We start from the raw sequence: 23,000 nt of genomic DNA on the forward strand, positions 1-23,000 counted from the left end.
GAGGAGAGGTTCCGAAATCAGGAAATTATGTCCCCAACTACTTGTGATGATTTGGCAGTAGAGCAAACATTTATTTGAAAAAAAAAGGTGGGGGGGGGGGGGGAACACAATTACACTTAAACACAAGAATGGCTTCACACACTAAACATTACTTTAAAATAGTTACACAAGATCTGAACTACCCTCAGAACTAACCGTCGTCTTTTCTGTTCAGCAACTATCCTTATAAATTTTAAAATCTATAGAATTCCAATAATTTTAGGTTCTGCCAGGGCCACTCAGCTCCTGACCTCATTACAGCCTTGGTTCAAACATGGACAAAAGAACTGAACTCCCGAGGTGAGGTGAGAGTGACTGCCCTTTACGTCAAGACCGCATTTGACCAAGTGTGGCTTCGAGGAGCCTGAGCAAAACTTGAGTCAGTGGGAATTGGGAGAAAACGCTCCACTGGTTGCAGACATACCTAGCACAAAGGAAGTTGGTTGTGGTTGCTGGAGGTTAGTCATCTCAGCTCCAGGACATTACTGCAGGAGATCCTCAGGGTAGTGTCCTTAGGTGCAACCATCGTCAACTGCTTCATCAATGACCTTCCTTCCATCATAAGATCTGAAGTTAGGATGTTCGCTGATGATTGCACAATGTTCAGCACCATTCGCGACCCCTCAGATACTGAAGCAGTCCATGCCCAAATGCAGCAAGACCTGGACAATATCCAGGCTTGGGCTGACAAGTGGCAAGTAACCTTCACACCACACAAGTGCCAGGCAATGACAATCTCCAACAAGAGAGAATCTAACTGTTGCCCCTTGACATTCAATGGCATTACCATCACTGAATCCTCCACTATCAACCTCCTGGGCATTTTCATTGACCAGAAAATGAACTGGACTAGCCATATAAATACTGTGGCTACACGAGCAAGTCACAGGCAAGGAATTGTGCGACGAGCAACTGGCCTCTTGGCTCCCCAAACTTGTCCACCATCTACAAGACCCAAGTCAGGAGTGTGATGGAATACTCCCCACTTGCCTGGATGAGTGCAGCTCCAACAACACTCAAGCTTCTTCCAGGACAAAGCAGTCCGCTTGATTGGCACCATATCCACAAACATTCACTACCTCCACCGCTGCACAGTAGCAACAGCGCATACCATCTACAAGATGCACTGCAGGAATTCACCAAGGTCCCTTAGCACCTTCCAAACCCATGACCACTGCCATCTAGAAGGACAAGGGCAGTAGATAAATGGGAAAAGACCGCCTGGAAGTTCCCCTCCAAGTCACTCACCATCCTGACTTGGAAATATATCGCCGTTCCTTCACTGTCTCTGAGCCAATACCCTGGAACTCCCTCCCTAACAGCACTGTGGGTGTACCTATACCACATGGACTGCAGCGGCCTAAGAAGCCAGCTCACCACCACCTTCTCAAGGGCAACTAGGGATGGACAATAAATGCTGGCCCAGCCAGCGAAGCCCACATCCTCTGAATGAATGAAAAAAAAATTACCACACAGTGCCTTTTTCCTTGAGGTGTCTCCTGAGGCTGACAGTAGCTGGGCCTTGTTCACATTGTCTTCCTGGAGCTCTGCCCAGTTATCTTGCTGTCTTCTGGGAGATCTGAGCAGCCACCGCACCCCCCCCCCCTCACCCCCCCACCCACCACCCAGCTAGGCATCAGTATTTCCTTAAATGCATTCCTTCCTTTTGGTGTCTCTATTTTCTCAACCAGCCCCTTCAGAAATGCTTTCTTCCCAGAATTTCTTAAACTTGTTTTGTTACCCTAGCTCTTCGGCTTGTAAAAACAAACTTACCCTATCTTTACTTACACCTTTTACAATCTGCGTATATCCCCCTTTGAACTGAACTCAATTCAAAAACACTCCTGTTATTGCTTTATGCAAAACTCTGATTAAGTTCCTCTTGGTTCATTAACATATCAAAATTACCTCTTACTGTTGGTGCAGTCACTCTGGCTCTTAATCCAACTAACATGTTTAGACTCCCAGTACATAAGAAATACGGCAGAGTTATTAACAGAGGAAGGGTATTACAATTTCTTGCTTTCTTGACATATTTTAGAAAGTCCCCTCATGCAGACAAGGGCTCATGACTTCTGCAGGGGTCTGTGAACAATGAAGCTTTAAAACTTGGCCCCATTCCATGAAAATTGTGAAGGAGTAGGACATGCATATGGCTGCAATGGAGCAAGCTAGGTTGGGAGTGCCAGGTGTGGGATTTTGACCCGAAACAGCCAGAACAGATAGCCCAGAATTGGGGTCAGGAATCCCAAAACCAGGACCCGCCCACCATTTTTAAAGGGTTCCTGAGTCATTCTGACTCAGTGAAAATCCAGCGCAGTGTGAGAGCAGTTACTAAAACTTCCTTTATGTTTAATTATTATTTTTTATTGTGGGAAACCATGCAATTATTGTCCATCCCTAACAACTGAATGACTTCCTAGGTCAGTTCAGAGGACACTGTGTCAACCATATAGTGTGAGATCAGAGTCGCATCTAGGTCAGGTCACATTTGAAGAGAGTAATGAACCTGTTGAACATGTGAACATACGATTTAAGAGCAGTAGTCCCTCGAGCCTGCTCCATTCAATAAGATCATGGCTGATATGATTGTGGCTTCAACTCCACTTTCCGCCTACCTTTGACTCCATTGTTAGACAAGAATCTGTCTGCCTCTGCCTTAAAAATATTCATTGATTCTGCCTCCACCACTTTTGGGGAAGAGAGCTCCAAAGATTCATGACCTTCTGAGAGAAAAAAAAATTCTTCTGATCCCTGTCTTAAATGGGAAACCCCTTATTCTTAAACTTTGCCCCCCCTACCTCTAGTCTCTCCCACAAGGAAACACCCTTTCAGCACCCTCCCTTTCAAGTCCCCTCAGGATTTTATATGTTTCAGTAAGATAACCTCTCAATCCTCTAGACTCCAACGGATACAGACCCAGCCTGTCTAACCTTTGATAACCCCCCTCTCTACCTCCATACCAGGTATTAGTTGAGTGAACATTCTCTGAACTGCATCTAATGCATTTATATCCTTCTTAAACAAGGAGACTGATACTGTACACAGTACTCTAGACATGGTCTCACTAATTCCCTGTACAACTGTAGCAAAACATATATTCCATTCCTGTTGCAATAAACAACAACATTCCATTTGCCTTCATAATCATTTGCTGTACCTGCATACTAACTTTTCCTGATTCATGTACCAGGACATCCAGGCCCTTCTGTACCTTCTGCAATCTGTCTCCAGTTAGATAATATGCTGCTTTTCTATTTCTGCCAAAGTGGACAAATTCACATTTTCCCACATTATACTCCATCTGCCAAATTTTTCACCACTCACTTAACCTATTTATGTCCCCTTGCAGACTTCTTTTGTCCTCTTCACAACTTACTTTCCTACCTATCTTTGTGTCATCAGCAAATTTAGTAACCATACATTTGGTCCTTTTACCCAAGTTATTGATGTAATTCATTAATAGTTGAGGCCCCAGCACTGGAGGGGGAGGGGGAGGGGGAGGCAGGACAGGTGGCACTCTACTCGTCACATCTTGCCAAAATGACTGAAAATGACCCATTTATCCCTACTCTGTTTCCTGTTAGCTAACCAACCCTCTATTCATGCTCATATGTTAGCCCCAATGCCATGAACTCTTAATTTGTGTAATAACCTTTGATGTGGCACCTTGTCAAATTTCTTCTGAAAATCTAAGTACAGCACATCCACAGTTTCCCCATTACCCATGTTGCTTGTTACTTCTTCAAAGAACTCCAATAAATAAGTCAAACATGATTTCCCTTTCACAAAACCATGTTGACTCTGCCTGATTACATTGAGATTTTCTAAGTGCCCTGCTATAACCTCTCTAATAATAGATTCCAGCAATTTCCCTATGACAGATGTTGAGCTAACTGGCCTGTAGTTTCCTGCTTTCTGTCTCCCTCCTTTCTTGAATAAAGGTGTCATATTCACTCTTTTCCAATCTGATGGAACCTTTCCAGAATCTACGAATGCATCAACTATTTCAGCAGCCACTTCTTTAAGACCCAAGGATGAAGCCCATCTGGACCTGAGAACTTGTCAGCTTTTAATTCTAATGATTTTCAGTACCCTTTTCCTGGTGATTGTAATTGTTTTAAGTTCCTCCCTCCCTTTTGCCTCCTGATTCACAATTGCTTCTGGGATGTTATTTGTATCCTCTATAGTGAAGACAGGCGCAAAATATCTGTTCAATTCATCCACCATCTACTTATCTTCTATTGTTAATTCCCCATTCTCATGCTATAGAGGACCTAAGACTCAATTCCCTTACTCTTTTCCTTTTTAAATACCTGTGGAAACTCTGACTATCTGTTTTTATATTTCTAGCTAGCTTTTTCTCATGTTCTAATTTCGCCCTCTGTAGTAATCTTTTTGTCATTCTTTGCTGTTCTTTATATTCTGCTTCTGACCTGTCACTCATCTTTGTGGAATTATATGCCTTTTCTTTCAATTTGATGCTATCTTTAACTGCTTTAGTTAGCCACGAATGGTATGTCCTTCCCTTAAAGTCTTTCTTCCTCATTGGAATGTATCTTTTCTGAGCATTCTAAAACATCTCCTTTTGTGTCTGTCACTGCATCTCCACTGACCCACCCCTTAACTTAATTTCCCAGTTTGCTTTAGCCAGCTCTGTTTTCTTGCCCCCATAATTGCCTTTTATTTAAGGTTTAAACAATAATCTTAGAACTACTCTTCTCTTGCTCAAACTGAATGTGAAATTCAATCATATTATGATCACTGCTACCTAGGGACACCTTCACTATGAGATCATTAAGTAATCCTTTTGGGTTTCTACAGCATTTTGTCAGCTTTTGTGGTTACTTTTATGTTTTTAACAAAGAACAAAGTAAGGTACAGCACAGGAACAGGCCCTTTGGCCCTCCAAGCCTGCACCGATCATATTGGCCTTCAACTAAAACATTTTGCACTTCCGGGGTCCGTATCCTTCTATTCCCATCCTGTTCATGCATCTGCCAAGCTGCCTCTTAAACACCACTATTGTACCTGCTTCCACCACCTCCTCTGGCAGCGAATTCCAGACACTCACTACCCTCTGTGTAAAAAAAAAAAACTTGCCCCGCACATGTCCTCTATAGTTTTCTCCTCTCACCTTAAATCTACGACCCCTAGTAATTGACTCTTCCACCCTGGGAAAAAGCTTCTGACTATCTACTCTGTCTATGCCACTCATAATTTTGTAAACTTCTATCAAGTCGCCCCTCAATCTCCATCGCTCTAGTGAGAACAATCCGAATTCCTCCAACCTCCCCTCACAGTAACCTGCAGACCAGGCAGCTTCCTGGTAAACCTCCTCGCCAATGCCTCCATATCCTTCTGGTAATCTGACCAGAATTGAACGCAATGTTCCAAGTGTGGCCTAACCAAGGTTCTATACAGCTGCAGCATGACTTCCCAGCTTTTATACTCAATACCCCTGCCAATGAAGGCAAGCATGCCATATGCTTTCCTGACTACCTTATCCACTTGCGTTGCCACTTTCAGTGACCTGTGGACCTGTACACCCAGATCCCTCTGCCTGTCGATGCACTTAAGGGTTCTGCCATTTACTGTGTAATTCCTGCATGTATTAGACCTTCCAAAATGCATTACCTCGCATTTCTCCAGATTAAACTCCATCTGCCATTTCTCCGTCCAAGTCTGCAACCGATCTATATCCTGTTGTATCCTTTGACAATCCTCTTCACTATCTGCAACTCCTCCAACCTTGGTGTCGTCTGCAAACTTACTAATTAGCCCAGTTACATTTTCCTCCAAATCATTTATGTATACCACAAACAGCAAAGGTCCCAGCACTGATCCCTGTGGAACTCCACTAGTCACAGCTGTCCATTCAGAAAAGCACTCTTCAACTGCTACTCTCTGTCTTCTATGACCAAGCCAATTCTGTATCCATCCTGCCAGCTCACCTCTGATCCCGTGCGACTTTACCTTCTATACCAGTCTGCCATGAGGGACCTTGTCAAAGGCCTTACTGAAATCCATGTATATAACATCCACTGCCCTTCCATCGTCGATCATCTTTGTCACTTCCTCGAAAAACTCGATCAAGTTAGTGAGACATGACCTCCCCTTCACAAAACCATGCTGCCTCTCACTAATACGCCCATTTGCTTCCAAATGGTAGTAAATCCTGTCATGAAGAGCCTTCTCCAATAATTTCCCTACCACTGACGTAAGGCTCACCGGCCTGTAATTTCCTGGATTATCCCTGCTTCCCTTCTTGAACAGTGGAACAACATTGGCCATTCTCCAGTCCTCTGGGACCTCACCTGTAGCCAATGAGGATACAAAGATTTCTCTCAAGGCCCCAGCAATCTCCTTCCTTGCCTCCCTCAGTACTCTGGGGTAGATCCTATCTGGCCTTGGGGACTTATCCACCTTAATATTCTTCAAGATGCCCAACACCTCTTTTTTGATCTCAACATGATCCAGGCTATCTGCACACTCTTCCCTGGACAAATCGACCGCTAAGTCCTCTTTGGTGAATACTGATGAGAAGTATTCATTCAGTATCTCTCCCATTTCTTCCGGCTCCACACACAGATTCCCACCTCTGTCCCTGAGTGGGCCCACCCTTTCCCTGGCTACCCTCTTTCCCTTTACATATGTATAAAAGGCCTTGGGATTTTCCTTAATCCTGATTGCCAGTGACTTTTCATGACCACTTTTAGTCCTCCTGACTCCTTGCTTAAGTTTCTTCCTACTTTCTTTATATTCTCCATGGGCTTCATCTGTTCCCAACCTTCTAGCCCTTATGAACCTATAATTATCAGATTTATTGAATTCTGTTTCACAACTGGGATTTTAAACTCTCAATTTCTGGGTTTCCAGTCCAGTTCTATAGTCACTACATTACTATACAGCAACAACAGCCTGCATTTAGTATTATCAGTCAACATTTGACACTGAGCCAACATAAGGCATTGTCAGATGACCAGAAAACCTGGGCTTCAAAGAATCCGGGAAAATCCCACACTGCTTTCCCCACAGTGCAGGCTTCTGACCCCTATTTAACCCTGACATAAGGTTCCTGAAGCCTGGGGGGAAAATCCTGGCCTGGGTGTCTGAAATGGAAGGTCTTCCAGTCCTTTGCTTTTACCTTGATGAGTGTAAAAATCCAAACCAGAAAAATATCAATCTTTTTTCTTCCTGCCCTGGTGCCAACCTCTCTGCTGGTGGTTTTTCAACATTATTTGTCTATAGCACCATCAGAAATGAAGGTTTATTGCTGATTTTATGATGCAGCATTAGAAGGTGGGAACGTGTACAGTGCTGCAAGTGCTTTGGAAATCTCTGTGTAATAACTCACCATACATCATTAATGTCATTTTGATTGAATGTCTATGGCAGGGGACCATTCCTTTTGTTTGAGCTGATTACTGGATATTGTTGGCCAACTAATCATACTGTAATGAGAAGACAACTTACATTCCTGGTTTAGGATGAAAATAGAAAATGCTGGAAAGACTCAGCAGGACTAGAAGCATCTGTGGGGAGAGAAGCAGAGTTAACATTTCAAGTTTGTATGACTTCTTCAGAACCGAAGAAGAAGCTCAGAAGAGTCATACGGACTCGAAACATTAACTCTGTTTTTCTCCCCACAGATGCTTCCAGCCCTGCTGAGTTTTTCCAGCATTTTCTGTTTATATTTCAGATTTCCAGCATCCGCAAGTATTTTGCTTTTATTCCTGATTTAGTTTAGTACACTGCTAGGATTATGGTTCCATCAAGAAAGTGAAGCTCCCAACCTCTCGCTGGAAGGAAGGCAGCAGGGTGTAGTTTGCTGGGGATTACTCCTACAGAATGGGAGTTTAGAATTTGAGTCCACCATGGGTAAGCCCTGTTCTTCTGTTTGCTGGATACCTTTATTACTGGGAAACTGCACAATTACTTGAAGTCAAATGTATTTATTCACTAATTTTTATTAATTTATTCACTAATTTATCTTACATTTACAGCATGCGAATGCCCTTAAGTGCAAATCTTAAGCAAGCATATTTTCATGCTATTAGTCTACACGTTGACAGGCAGGTAGTATCTGGTAGAAAAGAGGAAAAGCAATAAGAAGCAGCAAATATCCTTAAGTAGTCACACAACTAGCAATGGAGTCTTAACTTTTGCACTTAATGTGAGATGTGCCTGAATCCATAATTCACCCTTTCTTGGAGCTGGCATAGAATCAGCTGCCAATTTTACCTCAGTTAATTCTTAAATGCCATGGCTATATCAACAATAACAATTTGGATTTATGTAGCAACTTAGCATAGTGAAAGATCTCAAGATGTTTCGCAAGAACACAAGGATTGGGAACAGGAGTAGACCCCTTGAGCCTGCTCCACCATTCGATAAGATTATGGCTGATCTGATTGTGGCCTTAACTCTATTTTCCTGTCAGCCCCCTACAACCCTTGAGTCCCTTGACACAGAGATGTAATCAGACAAAATTTGACAACAAGACTAAGAAAGAGACAGGTGACCAAAAGCTTGGCCAGAGGTAGATTTTAAGGACTGTCTTAATGGAGGAGAGGGAGGCTGAGAGGTTTAGGGAGGGAATTCCAGAACAAAGGGCCCAGGCAGCTGAGATGCACCTGACAATGGTGGGGTGAAGGATGTCAGGGGTGCACTAGGCCAGAATGAGAGAAACTTAGCGTTCTTGGAGGACTTTTAGGCCTAGAGGAGATGACCAAGATAGGGAGGGATTCGAACATGAATATGCAAATTTTAAAGTTGAAATGTCTGGGGACTGGGAGACAATGCAGGTCACTGAGTATTCAAATTTACAAAATAAATATCTAAACATAGTCTAGATCAGTTACAGTCCTTGACTAAACTTTTTATGGTTCTAATAGTTTGGGTGTCACCAGTTTGTTGTCTGCTCATATCTCATTCACCCCAAGTTAACCAAATATCCTTCGAACTTTTTTTAAAATCTGTTCATCAACACAACACTAACTGTATAATTTGGAAATCTGTTGCTTATATTCAAATATCTGTCAAGGGCAGCAGTCATGATCTGAAATCCTGTTTCTGATATTAGTTAACGTTTTTTCCCTACATGTCATGCCCTCCAGGTGCCTGCTCATAGCTCAAGTTAAGTCACATGTTGGAACCTTGCTAATCATGCTTCTTGGAATTTTAAAAATCTGGATTATCACCTTTTCTGTTATGAAATCCAGTCTCTGTTCATAAGTAGGAGCACTAAATGCTGAATGATTCACAGAGGAACGTTGCCGATATTTCAGCTGTACAAAGCCCTTTAATGTTTTCCTTTGAAATAGTCTTCGCTTTACTGTTAGTGCCTGGAGGGGGAGGAGTGAGCCACATCAATGTTGTGCCATGCTGACCCTTTACAGCACTTTTTGACAGTCACACTGCAAGTCTGCTATAAGTGCAAATTGGGACACCCTGGTCCACTCCTCCATCACCCCCTACTCCTCAACCCCCTCCTATGGCACCACCCCATGCCCACGCAAAAGATGCAACACCTGCCCCTTCACTTCCTCTCTCCTCACCGTCCAAGGACCCAAACACTCCTTTCAAGTGAAGCAGCATTTCACTTGCATTTCCCCCAACTTAGTCTACTGCATTCGTTGCTCCCAATGTGGTCTCCTCTACATTGGAGAGACCAAACGTAAACTGGGCGACCGCTTTGCAGAACACCTGCGGTCTGTCCGCAAGAATGACCCAAACCTCCCTGTCGCTTGCCATTTTAACACTCCACCCTGCTCTCTTGCCCACATGTCTGTCCTTGGCTTGCTGCATTGTTCCAGTGAAGCCCAACGTAAACTGGAGGAACAACACCTCATCTTCCGACTAGGGACTTTACAGCCTTCCGGACTGAATATTGAATTCAACAACTTTAGTTCGTGAGCTCCCTCCCCCATCCCCACCCCCTTTCTGTTTCCCCCTTCCTTTTTTTTCCAATAAATTATAAAGATTTTCCTTTTCCCACCTATTTCCATTATATATAAAAAAAAACCCCACTAGAGCTATACCTTGAGTGCCCTACCATCCATTCTTAATTAGCACATTCGTTTAGATAATATCACCAACTTTAACTTTAACACCTATGTGTTCTATTGTACTATTGTCGTTGACATCTTTTGATGATCTGCTTCTATCACTGCTTGTTTGTCCCTACAACCACACCGCCCCCCCACCTCTCTCTCTCTCTCTATCTCTCTACCCCCACACACACACCTTAAACCAGCTTATATTTCAACTCTTTCTTGGACTCGAACTCAAGTTCTGTCGAAGGGTCATGAGGACTCGAAACGTCAACTCTTTTCTTCTCCGCCGATGCTGCCAGACCTGCTGAGTTTTTCCAGGTAATTCTGTTTTTGTAGTGCAAATTGAGTCTTCATTCAGCTCACAGATTTAAATAAAATACCCCCCTGAGGTCTGATTGCCTGCAAACTAATCTAGACTAAAGTACAATCCTTCACTTGACCCTTACTTCCCCTGCATTTAAATTACGTTATGTCCAAATGCTTGTCCAAATTAGAAGAAACTTTCTTTAGCCACCAGGCCTTGAAGATATGAAAACAGAGTTCCAGCAAAGTTGATTTGATGCTGTGGATTACTTTCATTAAATGATTTAATGTGGACTGTGAGCTGAATTGGCATGGATAGAAGATTGGCTAGCTAACAGGAAACAGAAGGTAAATGGGTCTTTTAGTGTTTGGCAGGATGTGACGAGTGGTGTGCCACAGGGATCAGTGCTGGGCTCTCAGCTTTTTACAATTAATGCAAATGACTTGGATGAAGGGATTGAAGGTCTGATTGCTAAATTTGCTGATGACACATAGGTAGGAAAGTATGTTGTGAAGAGGACATAAGAAGGCTACTAGGGGACATAGGTTAACTGGGTGGGCAAAGATATGGCAAATGGTGCATAATGTGGGAAAATGTGAAATTGTCCATGTTGGCAGGAAGAATAAAAAGAAGCATATTATCTAAATGGTGAGAAATTGCTGAGCTCTGAGATGCAAAGGCATCTGGGTGTCCTAGAGCATGAATCACAAAAGGCTTGTTATCGTTTATTGAGGGGGGAATTTAATCTAAAAGTAGGGAGGTTATGCTTCACTTGTACAGGTCACTGTTGAGATCACATCTGGAGTATTGTGTACAGTACTGGTCTCCTTATTTAAGGAAGAATGTAAATGCAATACTAGCAGTTCAGAGAAGGTTTACTAGACTAACACCAGGAATGGAGGGGTTGTCTTTAGGAGGAAAGATGGACAGGCTAGGCTAGTATCTGCTGGAGTTTAGCAGAGTAAGAGGCAACTTGGTTAAGATCCTAAGGGGTCTTAATAGGGCGAATATGGAAAGGATGTTTCCTCCTGTGGGAGATTCTAGAACTAGGGGTCACTGTTAAAAATAAGGGGTCGTCCAATTAAGACAGCGATGAGAAGAAATGAGGATAGAGTGTTTTTGGGACTCCTGTCCTCAAAAGACAGTGGAAGCAAGTCTTTGAAAGTGTTCAAGGCAGAGGTGGATAGATTCTTGATAAACAAGGGGGTGAAAGACTATTGGGAGTAGACAGGAGGTTACAGTCAGATCAGACATGATCTTATTATCTGTCTGCACATGAGCCAGTGGAAAAGAAAATAAGGCAGAGTGTAAAACAGGATGCCCATTCTCTATTATAAAAACAAAAAAACTGCGGATGCTGGAAATCCAAAACAAAAACAGAATTACCTGGAAAAACTCAGCAGGTCTGGCAGCATCGGCGGAGAAGAAAAGAGTTGACGTTTCGAGTCCTCATGACCCTTCGACAGAAGGGTCATGAGGACTCGAAACGTCAACTCTTTTCTTCTCCGCCGATGCTGCCAGACCTGCTGAGTTTTTCCAGGTAATTCTGTTTTTGTTTTGCCCATTCTCTATTATTTGTTTCCCTGTTCCACCTCCTAAGGCAGGTTTCTCCCCTAGTGCTTCCTGTGAGAGATGGGAGTTGGCTTTGAAATTTAGCCTTACAGGTTTAGTCAGCAGAGATGTTGGCTGGCAGAGATATGAGGATAGGTGGTTATCATTGTGGAGGTTTTCTTGGAACCCTTTGGTTACTGGAGACTGTTTATATTTATGGATGGGATGAACCTATGATAGGATAGGTTTTATGTGATATGAACAGCATCTATGAAAGGATGGGCAAACTACTAGCTACTACAAACTACAAGCTAAAAGTTTAAAATGTGCTCCATACTACTCTCTTATAATGCTCATCCATTTCCCTGCCCAATATCCTGTCCAGTTTCCTCTTGCGTTTGCTAGCATTGTGTGCTATTATTACTTTCACAAGCAGGCTATTTCAAATTTTCCCTTCATATTCATTCAAAGGATCGCTGGCAAGGCCAGCATTTATTGCTCACCCCAATGCCCATGAACAGATGGTGGTTAGCTGTCTTCGTGAACCACAGCAGTCTGTGCAAGTGCCTTTTTTGTAGCAGTTTGCTGGTACTTGCCAGGCCATTTGGGAGGGCAACTATGTTGCTGCGTATCTAAAGTCACATATAGACCAGATTGGGTAAGGAAGGCACATTTCCTTCTCTAACAAACATTGTAAAAGCCCAACAGTTTCACAAACGATCGCACACGGCCTGCGGGGAGGAAGGGTTTTAATGGACCAATCACCCTTTCACATGCATTATTAATAAGTAGTTTAATGGGATGTGAATGAAGTAGAATTGGAAGCAAGCTAAAGGTTTATCTTTACAGTCCTGTCATAGAGCTTAATGACCAGGACCTCATATTGGGAACTCAGCCCTGCCCCAGTACAATGTTTGATCCATTGTCACCGGTTGGAATAGCGTTGCCAACGCTCTGGGATTATCCTGGAGTCTCCCAAGAATGAAAGATTAATCTGGACACTGCTATAAGCAGGCCAGGAGGAAAAATCATAGGTGCACTAAAATCCATTGTGATTTCCTTCCCTTTTTTAAAAAAAAACACTTGTGTATTGGTTGCATAAATATTGGAGATAGAGTTAAAAGGTTGTTTGACCTGTGGGAGGTCATGTGATGCAATGTCCTGGAATATCTTTAATTGAAGTTGTCAGCCCTGAGTGGGACTGATAATGAATCATATATTTTCCCCTTTCTGTTTCCCCCTTCCTTTTTTTTCCAATAAATTATAAAGATTTTCCTTTTCCCACCTATTTCCATTATATATATATAAAAAAAAACCCCCACTAGAGCTATACCTTGAGTGCCCTACCATCCATTCTTAATTAGCACATTCATTTAGATAATATCACCAACTTTAACTTTAACACCTATGTGTTCTATTGTACTATTGTCGTTGACATCTTTTGATGATCTGCTTCTATCACTGCTTGTTTGTCCCTACAACCACACCCCCCCCACCTCTCTCTCTCTCTCTATCTCTCCGCCCCCCCCCACACACACACTTTAAACCAGCTTATATTTCAACTCTTTCTTGGACTCGAACTCAAGTTCTGTCGAAGGGTCATGAGGACTCGAAACGTCAACCCTTTTCTTCTCCGCCGATGCTGCCAGACCTGCTGAGTTTTTCCAGGTAATTCTGTTTTTGTTTCATATATTTTCCCTGTTTCACTATAAGGACAATCAGCAAGCTCCTCCCAATAGCCACAGAAAGAGCTGTGTTAATTTAGTTGTTTTATTATTAGGCAAGGAAGGTGTGCAACCCATGTTATGTATGGAATGTAGCATTTGGAATACCTCTTGCCTGACAAGTTTAACAGCATTTAATGACTAGTTTGGATGAGGTTATTAATTGTCAATTATGCCATTGATTACAAAGCATCCAAAGGTTCATTGTTTGGTGATTATCTACAATCTGAAGTGGCTTATGATCTAATTAACAGAACTGGAGGCTCGTTCCTATGGTAAACATAGTGATGACAATACCTCCGACTCCCTAGAAACCATGCAGTGAATCCAGAAAACAAAGACAAGTGTTGGAGTTCCTATAGAATGTTGGTGTTGCCATCATTAGAAAAAGTCTTAAAACTGAAAGCAGGGACAGCAAATAAAAATACAGCTATCAAACATCCTCCCACTCTATCCTGTACATATCACTTGTAAGGTGTATCTCCTGGAACTGAGGAGAATGGATGAAATACTATGCAATCCACAGTGCACATCTCTCTACCTCACTTTCCTCCTTTAAGATCACTCCTTAAAATCGCTTTGACCAAGCTTTTGGTCATCTGCCTTTCTGTGACCCCGTGTCAAGTTTTGTTTGATGATGTTCCTGTGAAACACCTTGGGGTGTTTAACCAAATTAAAGGTGCTATATAAAGATAAGTACATTTTGTTCTTTATGTGCCAGGGCAATTGCATCAAAATGTTTCTTTAAATTTATTTTTTTTCCATTTGCTCTGTCTAGTCAGGAGAAATTGTTGCGTGTGAGAGCAAGCCAGTGATAGAGGAGAGGGAATAGACAAGCAAAGCAAAGATGGTGGGTGAGATTTTAATCTAACCTCCCTGTATGGATGGAGTGCAATGCTGGCTGTAAACCCCACCCGGTTTCACTCTCAGTTATACTCAAAGGAGAATAATCTTGTGCAAGGTGTAAGACAGACATTCCACACGAACCTGTGGGTTTCCCACCCAGCATGCGAGCTTAAAGTTAATCGTGTGTGGCTCTGGTGATTTGCCAGTCTGAAAAACTGCCTACAGTGTGAAGGAAATAACTGCAGAGCTGATAAATTCAGCAGAGAATCTGGCAGCTTTTATAACAAGAGTCCATCGCTGTTTGAATGAAGAAGTTCTTTGGACGATTTCCAGGTTTGTGTTAAGCTGAGCGATATTAATTCAGCACAAACGAATATACAGCATAATTAATTAATCAAGTGCCAGTGTAATTAACTAGCTAGCTTGGATAACTGATAATTTGAATTGTAGCCGATGCGTCACCCGATCATTGTCTTTACAGAGGTGAGGGTGGGAATGGAGAGGGAAATCCCATCAACAGAGCTTTTAAATCAAATCTGCAAAAAACTGGCATTCTGGCATACCATGCCAAATGGTTAGATGGCAGAAAAGAAATAATTTATAAAGTGCCGACTTCACCTCCCAAAGCACCTTGCAGCCAATGAAGCACTTTTGTGTGGTCATTGGTGTGATGTCAGAAATATGGTAGCCAATTTGCGCACAGCAAGCTCCCACAGCAATGTGATAATGAGCGGTTAATCTGTTTTGGGAATGCTGGGTGAGGAGTAGATATTGGTTTACAGGAGGCCGGGGAGGACTCCCCTGCTCTTCTTCAGAATAGTGCCATGGGACCTTTAACATTTTTTTGTCTTCATTCTAGGGATTATTGTCCATCCCTAATCACGCTTCAGAAGGTGGTAGTGAGCCACCTTCTTAAACTGCTGCAGTGCATGTGGTGTAGGTAAACTTAGAGTGCTGTTAGGGAGGGAGTTAACTGACTTTGATCCAGCGACGGTGAAGGAGTATCCAGTGCCTAAGTCAATTCCAGGAGGTCCGTCGAGTTAATTTTTATTTGACTTTTCCATAGTGGCTTGCTAGGCCATTTCAGAGGGCAGTAAGAGTCAATCACATTGCTGTGGGTCTGGAGTGACATATAGGTCAGACTGGGCAAGGACAGCAGATTTCCTTGGAAAAGCACAATAACAACAACTGATAAACTGCTTTCAACATCATAAATGCCTTAAGGCACTCCACAGGACTGCTATAAAACAAAATTAGACACCGAGTCATGTAACGCAATATTAGGGCAGATGGCCAAAAGCTTGGTCAAAGAAGCAGGTTTTAAGCAGCATCTTAAAGGGTAAAATAGAGGGAGAGATTTAGGGAGGGAAGTCCAGAGCGAAAGGCTTCTGCAGCCGAAGGCACAACCACCAATCGTGGAAAAATTAAAATCGGAGATGCTCAAGAGACCAGAATTAGAGGAGCACAGATATCTGACGTTTGTCAGGCTTGAGGAGTTTACAGAGATGGGAAGGGGCAAACCTATGGAGGAATTTGAAAACAAAGGATGAGAATTTCAAAATCAAACTGTTGCTTGACTGGAAGCCAGTGTAGGGTCATTGAGTCAGTAGGCACAGGGGTGCTGGGTGAATGGGACTTATTGCAATTAAGGACATGTGCAGGAAATCATTCCGTTAAGTCCAGAGGTAACAAGGTTACAGTTAAGGGTTTCAGCAGCAGATGAGCTAAGGCAGGGACAAAGTTGGTGTTGTGGAAGTGGAAATAGGCAGGGGCAACGTGTTTATAAGAAATAGGAGAGGGCCAAGTGTAAATCCTTGGGAGACATTAGAGGTAATGTTGCAGGAGCAGGAAGAGAAACCATTTCCAGTAACACTCTGGTTAGAATTAGAATGGAACCCGTGAACCACAACTGTCACCATGCCTCATGTGGTTGTGTGACCATAAATGGGCACAGATTAGGATCAGTCTGGAGGGTGGGAAATATGTTGGATTGAGTCACCCTTGGACTGCTCGTGTGCCCTTCCAAATGGTCAACTGAAGAACTGCCAGGGCTGAGAACTCACCTGGCAAGAGGTCACTTGGTCCTATCACACAATTTACAGAAACAGGGTTAAGCAGGGAAGGGGATGAGAGAACTTTTTAAACAGTGCAGAAAATGTGGGTGCACAAAGGTTATATCATTAGGTTTGGAAGCTTTGTAATGCAGTTCATTACAAGGCCTTCATAAAATACAAGCATTACTCAAATCTGAGTCTAATGTTTTAAATATCTGTGAACTAAATTTGACTTGACAGAAATTCAAATTAAGATGAGAATTCCGAGTGCACATTAAATTCCTGTGTGGTTTCAGTTTAAGCAAGCAGCTCATACTTGAACTGTATAAATTTTATATTCAAGACATCTTTTTTAAAATCATCAGAGCTGTCAACCATCAAACAGATGGAAGCAGCACCATCTCCTGGGAGATTTTGTACTAAGTTTAGCTGAAACTGTTGTGGTTAATGACGGGTATTAATCATTCAATGCTTAAACAGCTACAGGAGGGCACTGGGATCCCAAGAGTCTGTGCATTGGCATATTGCTCCTTAGTCACAGAAAATAGGCAAATGGTAACTTTTACATTTCTTGCTGGCTTTGAGCCCTCATACACACCAGGAGTTAGAGGAAAGAGGGGCTACAGTGTTGTCTTGATGTCAGCCTTTGACTCAGTGGTGGGACTTTTGCCTCTTAGTCAGAAGACAGTGGGTCTAAGTTCCACTGCAGGGGCTTGAGCATGTGATTTGGCTGGCACTTTAGTGCAGCACCGAGGGAGTGCTGCACTGCCCAAGGTGCTGTCTTTCAGACATGACATTAAATTGAGGCCTTCTCTTCCCCCTCAGCTGGCAGTGAAACATCCCATATGGCACTATTCAGAAGCAAAACAGTGAACCCATCTCCGTGGTGTTCTGGTCAATATTTAACCCTCAGCCAACATCACAAAAACAGATCATCTGTTCATTATTGCTATTTCTGGGACCTTGCTTTGTGCTAATTGGCTGCTGTCTTTCCTGCATTACAACATGGCTACACTTAGTACTTCATTGACCCTAAAATGCTTTGTGCTGTCTTGAGGTTGTGACAAACACTATATAAATGCAAGTTCTTTTTTCTTTTATGTCTTTAATGAGCACCATTTACATCTAACCTACAGGAGGAGGAGTGGTCTAGTACAAAACTTTGAGATGGTTTTATTAACATTAAGTGAGATATACAACAAATAGGTAAATGAGCAGAGGTTCATCACAAAACCAAAACTGGCTACTGCCACCACCTAATTCTCGATTCCTGGACTCTCTTCCTCTGCATGAAATCTTTTTCCTTACACCTAGATAGAGCACGCCAGCTTGCATGGCCACCATGTAGTTTTATCTCTCCATTCTAGACTGGGAAATGGTTATGTTTATCTTAGGATGCAGTAGTATCAAACTGTCAACAACCACATTTGTGATGGCAGGCACGCACTGCAAGCAGCTTTATTATACAGTTTTCTGTATGCATGTTAAGGATGTGAGTAAAGGAACAGTTTCAGCTTTGATGTAAAGGACACTCAGAATCACTGAATCTCACAGCGCAGGAAGCAGCCATTCAGCCCATCATGCCTATGTTAGCTCATTGAAAGCTACCCTCTGCACTTTTTTCTTAATGGCGGTATAGTTTGAAGTAAGGATGGTGTGCGAGTTGGAGGGGAACTTGCAGATGTTGGTATTCCCAAGCATCTGCTGCTCTTGGCCTTCTAGATGAGCATTAAGGTTGGGGGTTTGGAAAGTACTGTTGAAGGAAGCTTGGTGAGTTGTTGCAGTGCATCTTGTAGATGCTACTATGCGACAGTTACAGTTTACATTATAAGAACCCTCACCCTCTGCACCTTTGGTCTAATCCCTGTCCTTCACATCCCATCAGAATCAGATTCAGGAACGTTTTGAGCTGTGGGTGATCGTTTTCTTTTTTGTTTTCTTCATTTGGTGGAGTGACATGTCTGACTGAATAGTCCTTTCCCTCGTTATTTGAAGGCACAATGAGGAAAGTAGGAGCATTTTCCTGGCTCAGTTAAGGTATAAGTTCAACCTGAAGCCAGACAGGATCCAACCTGAATCTGGAGCAAAGCAGAGTCTTGCTTCACTTCATTCAGAGTCCGGTCAGATCTTCACTCTGCATATCTACTCCAGGAGTTTACCATTGGTGCAAAGGGGACCTTACTTCACAATGATGCTAGAATTGAGGATAGCATTGTGGTATCAGCAAGGAGCCTGGCCAGTCCTGTGGTTTCCTGTTCATTAGGGTTAAGTTTGGCAGTTTCTGCTCCTGATGGATGAGGCTGTACACCAGCAATGTAATTTACAAAAATGGTCTTACAGTGTAAATGCAAACAAAATGTCAGTGATGTTGGATCGTGATGCATTAACGTGAACAGTTTCAATCAGTCATGATGAAAAGTAATGATGCATCTCTCCTTCCTCTACAGAACAGTGAGTCATTGATTAGGCCCTCAGCTTTCAAGCCAGTTGTCCCCAAAAACTTCCACTCCATGCAGAACCTCTGTCCACCACAAAGCAATGGAATTATAGACAGCAGGAAAAGCCTTGATGCTCATCATACCAGTAGCAACAGTCCTTCGGGCGGGAGAGCTGGGTTGGACAAGGCAGGCCACAGTAGGACTATAAACCATGGCGGAGGCATGTCTGATTCTGGCCGCAACTCACTGACCAGCCTTCCTACCTATGGAATGGGTTACAGCCAGCACATTGGGCCAATGAGTGCGTCTACAAGCCACATCAACCGTCTAGGAACTTCATACGGAGAGAGGGGAATGCTGGGCTACAATGGAATATCTACCTCCGATAGTGGACGTTCTTCCAGTAAAAGCGTGGTGTCATTCAACAAACTTAATCATATGCAGGAAACACTAACATATCACTCACCGTCTAACGATGATATCATTCAGGACCTTGAAGACCGGTTATGGGAGAAGGAACAGGAAGTTCTCCAGATGAGAAGAAGCCTGGACAAGAGTGAAGCGGCCATAGTGCAAGTCTTTGAGGAGAAGCAGAAGATATGGGAGCGTGAGATGGAGGACCTGAAGCAGAATTATGCAAACAAGCTCCAGCAGGTGTCCAAGAAGGCACAGAGAGCCCAGCAGGCCTTACAGCTTCAGATCTTCAAGCTCCAACAAGAGAAGAAGAAACTGCAAGAGGATATTGGACAGCTGCTGCAACAGCGAGAAGAGCTGGAGAAAAAATGCATGACTTTTAAGAAAGAGCAATCCGAACTTCTGCCCAGACTTGAAGAGACCAAATGGGAGGTAAGGGACAGTTATCATTAAAGTCCCATTATGATTTCAGTGACTTCCCACTTTTTGTTCATTCATTCTGAATGTTGCCCCCACAGAGGACAGTTCACAGCTGAAAGAGCCAACTACTGGGTCTCTGCAAGTGCTCTACTCTCTGATTCCTCCTGATACCACATTAGTAACTAAGAATGCTTTGCATATGGCACTGTTACATAGGCCATGTAGTCTCCACCAATCAATGTCAAAACACATTGTGGGCCTGTAAGAGCAAGATTTGGTCCATTTAACCCTCTAGACCTGCTCTGCTACTCAAGTAGACTGATCAATGTCTCACCCCATTTACCTGCTTTAGCTCCATGTCCCTTGCTGCCCTATCTAACAAACAACACAACTTCTATAGGGCCTTTAACATAATGAAACTTCCCAAGGCAACTTCACAGGGGCATTATAAAACAAAATATGACACTGAGCCACATGAGGAGATATTAGGGCAGATGACCAAAAGCTTAATCAAAGAGGTTGGCTTAAGAAGATTCTTAAAGGAGGAAAACGAAGTGGAGAAGCACAGAGATGTAGTGACGGTATTCCAGAACTTAGGGCCTAGATAGCTGAAGGCACAGCCACCAAGGTGGAACAATTATAATTGGGAATGCACAAGAGGCCAGAATTAGAGGAGTGCAGACATCCCAGAGGGTTGTGGGATTGGAGGAGATCACAAGGGTAGGGAGGGACAAGAATGGGAATTTTAAAATCAAGAAGTTTCCTGACTGATGCATCATAAGTCAGCAAGTACAGAGGCAATGGGGGAACAGGACTTGCTACAAGTTAAGACATGAGCAACATGCCAAACAACAGAAGCAAGTGATAGACAGAGCTAAGTGATCCCCAGCCAACCGATCAGATTAAAGTTCTGCAGTCCTGTCACATCCAGTCATGAATGGTGGTGGACAATTAAACGACTAACCAGAGGAGGCTCCATAAATGCCCCCATCCTCAACGATGGCAGAGCCCAGCATGCCAGTGCAAACTTTGCTACCAACTTCAGCCAGAAAAGCAGAATTGGTGATCCATCTCGGCGGCCTCCTGAGGCCCCAAGGTCACAAATGCCAGTCTGCGGCCAATTTAATTCACTCCACGTGATATCAAGAAACATATGAAGGCATTGGATACTACAAAGGCTATTTGCCCTGACATCATTCCAACAATAGTACTGAAGACTTGTGCTCCAGAATTGGCTGCGTCCCTAGCCAAGCTGTTCCAGTACAGCTACAACACTGGCATCTATCCAGCCATGTGTAAAAATGCCAAGATATGCCCTGTCCACAATAGGCTGGACAAATCCAATCCAACCAATTACACCAAGAGTCCCATCTTGATCATCAGTAAAATGATGCAATGTGTTACCAACAGTGCTATCAAGCGGCACTTACTCAGAAACAACCTGCTCACTGACTCTCAGTTTAGGTTTTGCCAGGGTCACTCAGTTCCTGACCTCATTACAGCCTTGGTCTGTAACATGGAAAAAAGAGCTGAATTCCAGAAGTGAGGAGAGAGCGTTCACCCTTGACTTCACGGCAGCATTTGACTGAGTGTGGCATCGAGGAGCCCTGGCAAAATCAAAGTCAGTGGTGGTGGTGGGGGGTGGTGGGGGGTGAGAACTTGCCACTGGTTGGAGTCATAATGAGCACAAAGCTGGTTGTGGTTGTTGGAGAACAATCATCTCAACTCCATGACTTCACTGCAGGAGTTCCTCAGCTGCTTGTAAGTCAGTGAGCACAAGGGTAAGTGGTGAATTTGACAGCAAGGTTTTGGATGACACCAAGTTTACAGAGGATAAAATGTGGGGGTCCAGAATAAAACACATTGGATTAGTCAAGTCTTAAGGTAACAAAGGCAGGAATGAAGATTTTAGCCACAGATGAGCTGAGATGGGGGTGTGAAGTTGGGCGATGTTACAGAGGTAGAAATAGGGGGACTTAATGATGGCAGAGCTATGTGGCCAGAAGCTCACCTTCAGATGTGGCACCAAGGTTGTGAACAGAATGGTTTAGTCTCAAGACTGTTGCCAGGGAGTGGCATAGCGTCAGTAACTTGGAAACAACATTTAGAATGAGGACAAGAAACAATGGATTCGGTCTTCCTGATACTCAATTGGAGGAAACTTCTGCTCATGTAGTACTGGATGCTGGATAAGCAGTGGAGGGGATGAGAGAGGTGGTGGTGCGGTTACAGTTGGGTTTGACAACATACATGTGAAAACTAATGCTGTTGCCAAGGGGTAGCATGTAGGTGACAAATGAGGGGAGGCAAAAATAGATCATTGGGATACACTTATTCTCCTCTAGCACAGTTACAAAAATAACTTTAACCTTGAAAGAAGCAGAACTTTTCATGTTAAGCAAGAATATTAGGACTGACATAAGTGACTTTATAATTCGTACATGCTTTCAGCTATTGTCGGGTGTTTGAATGAGCTTTCAGCCTCAATTACCCCACAAGTTTTGCTGAGTTACTCATAACCATGTGACTCGTGTCTTATTTTGAGTGCAATGCTTAGTCTGGTGAAACGGTCATTAGGCCCCTTGAATATGCTAATTGGGAGTTCCTGAGCCCTCTATTAATTTCTGGACAAACTGTGTGTAGCACCTCCTACTGGAAGCAGAGAAGAAGTCATATTCTACTCAGAACATTCACTCTGTTTCTCACTCCACAGATGCTGCCAGACCTCTTGAGTATTTCTGGCACTTTCTGTTTTTATTTCAGATTTCCAGCTTCGGCAGTATTTTGCTTTTATTCAAGCATCCTGTATGCCTTCTTGACCACCTTATCTACCTGTCCAGCCACCTTCAGGGACCTGTGGATATACAGTTTATGCGGCAGCTACCCTTGGTTCTTTTTTCCTCTCTTCCTTTTGCAAAACATGATCTTATAAACATGTGAACAGTGAGGGAACAGGAAAAACTCCCTCTGGTCCATCCAACCTGCCCCCAGACAACAGTGATGCCTTAGGATTCACACTATATACACTCTCCATACAAATGCAAAATACTGCACATGCTGAAAATCTGAGATGAAAGCAGAAAATGCTGGAAATATACAGCAGGCCTGACAGTGTCTGTGGAGAGAGAAACATAGTTAATAGGTCGATGACC

General features: G+C 43.2%; 1 protein-coding gene across 4 annotated transcripts in view; it reads left to right on the top strand.

Annotated features, from left to right (window-relative positions):
- The window catches only part of LOC121285277 (leucine zipper putative tumor suppressor 3-like), a 56,819-nt gene that overhangs the window by 30,552 nt on the left and 3,267 nt on the right, over positions 1-23,000 (top strand). For all 4 annotated transcript variants that reach the window (XM_041201913.1, XM_041201815.1, XM_041201847.1 and 1 more), the window contains exon 3: positions 19,024-19,860. In XM_041201913.1, coding sequence (XP_041057847.1) covers positions 19,024-19,860 — 837 coding nt within the window. The remainder of the gene's footprint in view (positions 1-19,023; positions 19,861-23,000) is intronic.

Source organism: Carcharodon carcharias, chromosome 1 (assembly GCF_017639515.1).
Source record: "Carcharodon carcharias isolate sCarCar2 chromosome 1, sCarCar2.pri, whole genome shotgun sequence".
NCBI lineage: Eukaryota > Metazoa > Chordata > Chondrichthyes > Lamniformes > Lamnidae > Carcharodon > Carcharodon carcharias.